This window comes from Crocodylus siamensis, chromosome 2, assembly GCF_052110815.1.
Source record: "Crocodylus siamensis isolate JL-2025a chromosome 2, ASM5211081v1, whole genome shotgun sequence".
NCBI classification, from domain to species: Eukaryota; Metazoa; Chordata; order Crocodylia; family Crocodylidae; genus Crocodylus; species Crocodylus siamensis.
In genome coordinates, this window is record NC_143396.1 from 182,383,715 (window position 1) to 182,388,099 (window position 4,385).

General features: G+C 55.4%; 1 protein-coding gene across 1 annotated transcript; it reads right to left on the reverse strand.

Annotated features, from left to right (window-relative positions):
* Positions 1-631: 631 nt before the first annotated feature.
* On the reverse strand, positions 632-3,318 carry CDKN1C (cyclin dependent kinase inhibitor 1C). Its single transcript, XM_090032513.1, has 3 exons — positions 2,685-3,318; positions 1,942-2,068; positions 632-1,190 (listed from the first exon to the last, which is right to left on the reverse strand). Exons 1-2 carry the CDS (start codon positions 3,238-3,240, stop codon positions 1,947-1,949), a joined length of 678 nt encoding a protein of 225 aa, XP_089888639.1. The 5' UTR covers positions 3,241-3,318; the 3' UTR covers positions 632-1,190; positions 1,942-1,946.
* Positions 3,319-4,385: the final 1,067 nt, after the last annotated feature.

Consider the following 4,385-nt stretch of genomic DNA (forward strand, 5'->3'; position numbering starts at 1 on the left):
TGGAATGGTGGGCGGGTGCACACGTGTAGCACTGGAGTGGCAGGGGACATGTGTGCGCATGTATGGGAATGGAGTGGAGTGTGGAGTAGAGTGGTGGAGCTGGCACAGTGCTTTCTTTGGAAGTGAAGCAATCCTAGTTCCAGCCCTAAGATATAATATTAAATCATTTTCTACTTGGGAGGGGAACAGAATGTCTGCAGCAATATTCTAGTGCTTGAAGGCACTTACCTATGGCATTTCCCATCCCTTTGTTCTTGGAAGTGTTTGCTTAATACACACAATGACAATATAGTGATTTTTTTCTGGATTTTTTTTTTTTTTATTATTATTATTTGAACGTTGTGGCATTATTTGCAATGGCAGTGGTACAGACCGGCTCAAGAACCATTGAAACAGATTTGTCTTCAAGTAAAAACTAAAACAGAATCTCGATTCATAGCTACATTTTGCAAATGCAACCCCCCCCACTTGCCCCCTCCCCCCTCCACTATAAAAATAAATTTACATTTTTGTAAATAACAAAAGCAAATATAGTGCCCTTTGGCTTAACCAAAAGAAAAAAAAAAAAAGACTATTGGATGTCAACCAAAAAAAAAAAAAAGTTATCCACATTTCTGACATAAATAGAAAATATAAGTTAGTATAACTCTTAAAAAAGATTTTTGTACAAATATACACTTTTGTCCTTTTTTTCTTTGTTCCTTTTCTTTTCGCACACTGAGAGATCAGCAGAGATTAAACATTTCATATAAATGACTTTTAAAGCTTTACACTTCTGGCCAGTGTACTCACATTAGGCATAATACATTTATAGATTAAAAAAAAAAACAAAAACAGAAAACAAAAAAAACCCCCACACACACAACAACAAAACCTAATACATTGCACAGTTGTCAATTAACACTGCTCCGTCCGTGGCTGGTATAAAAAAAATATATATATATCAGAGCCACCTCTCACTACAAGAAGTACAAGCAGTTCCTTTTGGAGGGGTGGAGGGTGGGGGGCATGTTGGCAGCACAGATCTGGATCTTGATTGCTCCTGGAGTTGCCCCCTCTTGCTTTTTTTCTCCCCCACTCGCCCTGGCAGCAGGGCCCTGGTGCCTTTCAGAGGCGAAGCAAAACAAAAAGTAGAAGGAAAAAAAAAAAAAAAGAAGAAAATCTCCCTTCGGTGCCATAGTGCAAAAGTCCTGGAGGGAGAGAAGAGGCAGCGAGGTGAGTGCACACAGACAGCAGTGGCCACAAAGGAGCAGGCGGAGACCCTGCCCCACCTCCCCACCCCTGCATATGAGTCAGTGAAACCAGCTCCGCCTGCCAGAGGTGGGGAGAAAGGGGGGGGATGGGGGGTGTTACACAGGCTCCAGCTGCCCACCATGAGCAAAAGGAGTCAAATCTCCTTCACTGCCCCCTTGCTCCCCCAACCCCTTTTTGTGCACACACATTTTCACTGCCTGCAGTCATCCCCTCCCTCCCCCCATTCATACTCAGGAAGGGGAGCATGTAGTAGGGGCATCCTAGGCTGTTCAAAAGAATGGAGATGGGACTTCTCTATGGCCAGAGGGGACAGATCCAAGGAGCCAACTGTCTCAAGCTGAAGCACGGGGAAATTCAGCTTGGAAATTGGGAGGGGTTTTCTGACAAGGAGGAAGGCCCAGCCCTGCAACAAGCTGCTTGAAGAAGCTGTGAAATTTCCATCCGTGAAAGTTTTCAAGAGCAGGTGGGGGACATGCACTTGCCTGGAAAGAGTTAGGCAGGGCTGATCCTGCCTGAAGCAAAGGGGGCCAGACTAGGTAACCTGGTGGGGGCCCTTCTAGCCCTCATTTCCCCGAGATCTGAGTGTTTATGGGAGTGGAGGAAAAGCCCCCACCAAGCAGGAAGAGGCAGATGCCTCCCAAGCTAGGAGAGGCAATGCTGGCTGGGCAAGGGAATAGTTTCACTCACCTGCTTCATCGCAGCCGCTTGCGCGGAGTCTGTTCAGTGGGCACCTCCGAGACCAAAGCCGGGCAGCCGCTGGGATGCTCGCAGGCTGCTTTGGAGTCCACCGGCCGTTTCCGCTTCACAAAGAAATCTGGGGATCAAGCCCAGAGCAGGTAGGGAGGGGGGTTAGTAATCGGAGAACACAATCTGGATGCCTTAGAGCCACCCCACCAGGGCCCAGGTATGAACATATGGATGGGGGGACGCTGCCAGAGACCGGCTGCCCCCCCCACCCGAGGTTTGCAGCTGGGGCAGGTCTGTTGACGTCGCCAGCGCTCTGCTTGCAATGTGCTGTGTAAGCATTTCCTTCGCAAGCCCTGGGGGACCTGCGTAGGGCCTTTTAACGGTGTGGGAGGGGGAGAGGGAGAAGAGATGCAGCGAGCTCTTTAAACTAGGACCAAGGGTGCCTCTCAGCCTGGGGGCCAGGGCAGTGGGATGCTGAGAGGGGCATCCTAGAGCAGGGGAATACAGGGAGCCTGGAGGGGGGATTGTGAGGTTGTGGGAACAGGGGAATTTGGGGGTGGGTTGTAGGGTTGTGGAGACAGGGGAATAGGGGGGAACCTGGTGGGGAGGGAATAGGGGGAGCCTGGAGGGAGGTGAACAGGGGGAGCTTGGGGGGTCTTGGAAAAAGGGGACCAGGGGGAGCCTGGAAGGGGAACGAGGGGGAGCCCCAAAAGGAAAACGGGGAGGCTGTGGGGACGCCTCACCTGTGATGTGGGCTGCACCAGAGGACGAGACCCTGGTGAGCTCGGCGATGGCGGCGGCGCTGCCGGCGTCGGGCGCCGGGGTGATTGTAATCCCTGAGTGGGTGCGGGGCGGGGGGCCCGGGGCGGGGTCGGGGCTGTCCGGGAGGAGCCGGTCGTGGCCCCCCGCGGCAGTGCTTTCCGGGCCGGGCGCCGTGCCGAGCGGGGCGCAGGCGTGGTCCGGCGCGGGCCGGGCGCGGAGCAGCAGCAGGGGCCAGCGGCGGCGGCCGAGCTGCACGGTGTCCCGGTAGAAGGCGGGCACGGCGGCGCCGTCCACCTCCTCCCAGCGCAGGCGGCCGGGCCCGCGCAGCGGCGCGTCGCTCTGGAAGTCGTAGTCCCAGCGCCGCCGCGCGTCGTCGCGGATGTCCCGCAGGCGGGCGCGCAGCTCGCGACTCAGCTCCGCGTGGTCCACGGGCCCGAACAGGTTCCTGCACACACCGCTGCGGCCGGGCTGCGGCAGCGCCCGCGGGGCGCACAGCGGCTCCAGCGCCGCTGCCACCGGGAGCTGCACGTCCGACATCGCCGCCGCCCGAGCCCGCGCCCGCCGCTTCTGAGCCCGGCCCGCGCCCGCCCCCTATTTAAAGCCCCGGCCGCTGCAACACTGCCCCGAGCCGCCCAGGCGCTAGCTGCCGCAGTCAGTCCCCCCAGCTCCGCCCCGCCCCGCGGGGCTCGCCCGCCCGCCCCGCCCGCCCATTGGCGGAGCTGCGCCGCGCCCGCGCTGCCCGCCCCGCTATTGGCCGGCGCTGCCTGCCCGTCAGCGCGCGGGGCGGGGCTGCGGGGGTGCAGGGAGCTCCGGTTTAAAGAGGAGACGCTGCGCGAGTAACGTGACACCCGACCGCAAACACTTCCCTGCGCCCTTTGTTTGCAGGCGGCGGCGGCTGCTGCTGCTCCTCGGAGCTTCGCTTTCTCCTCCTTCCCTGCTTGCTTTGATTTCTTTTTTTCCCCTTGGTTTTTCTTAACATTTAAGAGCCGGGCGAAAAAGAATGATAATAGTAATAATAAGAGCGGTTCGGGGAAGGTGTTGGGTTTCTGCCCATCAAATCAGAAGACAACCCTCCGCTCTCAGATGCATTTAATTTCCACTCTTGATCCAAGTTGTTTTGTAGGGCAGGGGGAGGGGGGGTTAAAGGAAATCAATCCCCCCCCATGCAGTTCATTTCTATGATTTTCACCTTTAAGAGCCAGCTTGTTTTGGAGGGGAGGAGTTATGCAGATGAGCTTCCCCATGCATTTCATTTCCACTCTTAAGATCCAGCTCGGGGTTTTTTGGAGGAGGGGGAGGTTAACAGGCAATACGGTAGTAATAGCGCAGTCATCCAATGCAGAAAAGAAGCCTCAGAGGAAAAACGGAGGGCAGAGTAAGGCTGGATGAAGGCAGCTGTCCAAAGGGGCTGAAAGATGCTTAAAATAGCTTGCTTTCTCACCTGGCATCCCTGCGATACTAGTTTTTTTGTTGTTGCCCCCCTCCCCACAGAAAAGAAACACGGAAAACCACGTGGTGTTTTGCCTCCCCACAACTTGCATAATATGCGTTTGTCCACTGGGGATGGACCAATTCGCTCTTGTGTTGGCAGGGATCAGCTGAGGCAGGCTTTACATTTTCCGCAGGTCATTGCAAACGCTGACTTTTATTGTTCTGGGCTGGCGTTGGAGGGAGGGAAATCT

Excerpts from the sequence above, each read along its gene's own strand:
- CDKN1C (XM_090032513.1), bottom strand. The coding sequence starts at position 3,240 with ATGTCGGACGTGCAGCTCCCGGTGGCAGCGGCGCTGGAGCCGCTGTGC. Across the intron at positions 2,069-2,684 it reads TGGTGCAGCCCACATCACAG|ATTTCTTTGTGAAGCGGAAA; the intron begins GTGAGGCGTCCC and ends CTTGATCCCCAG.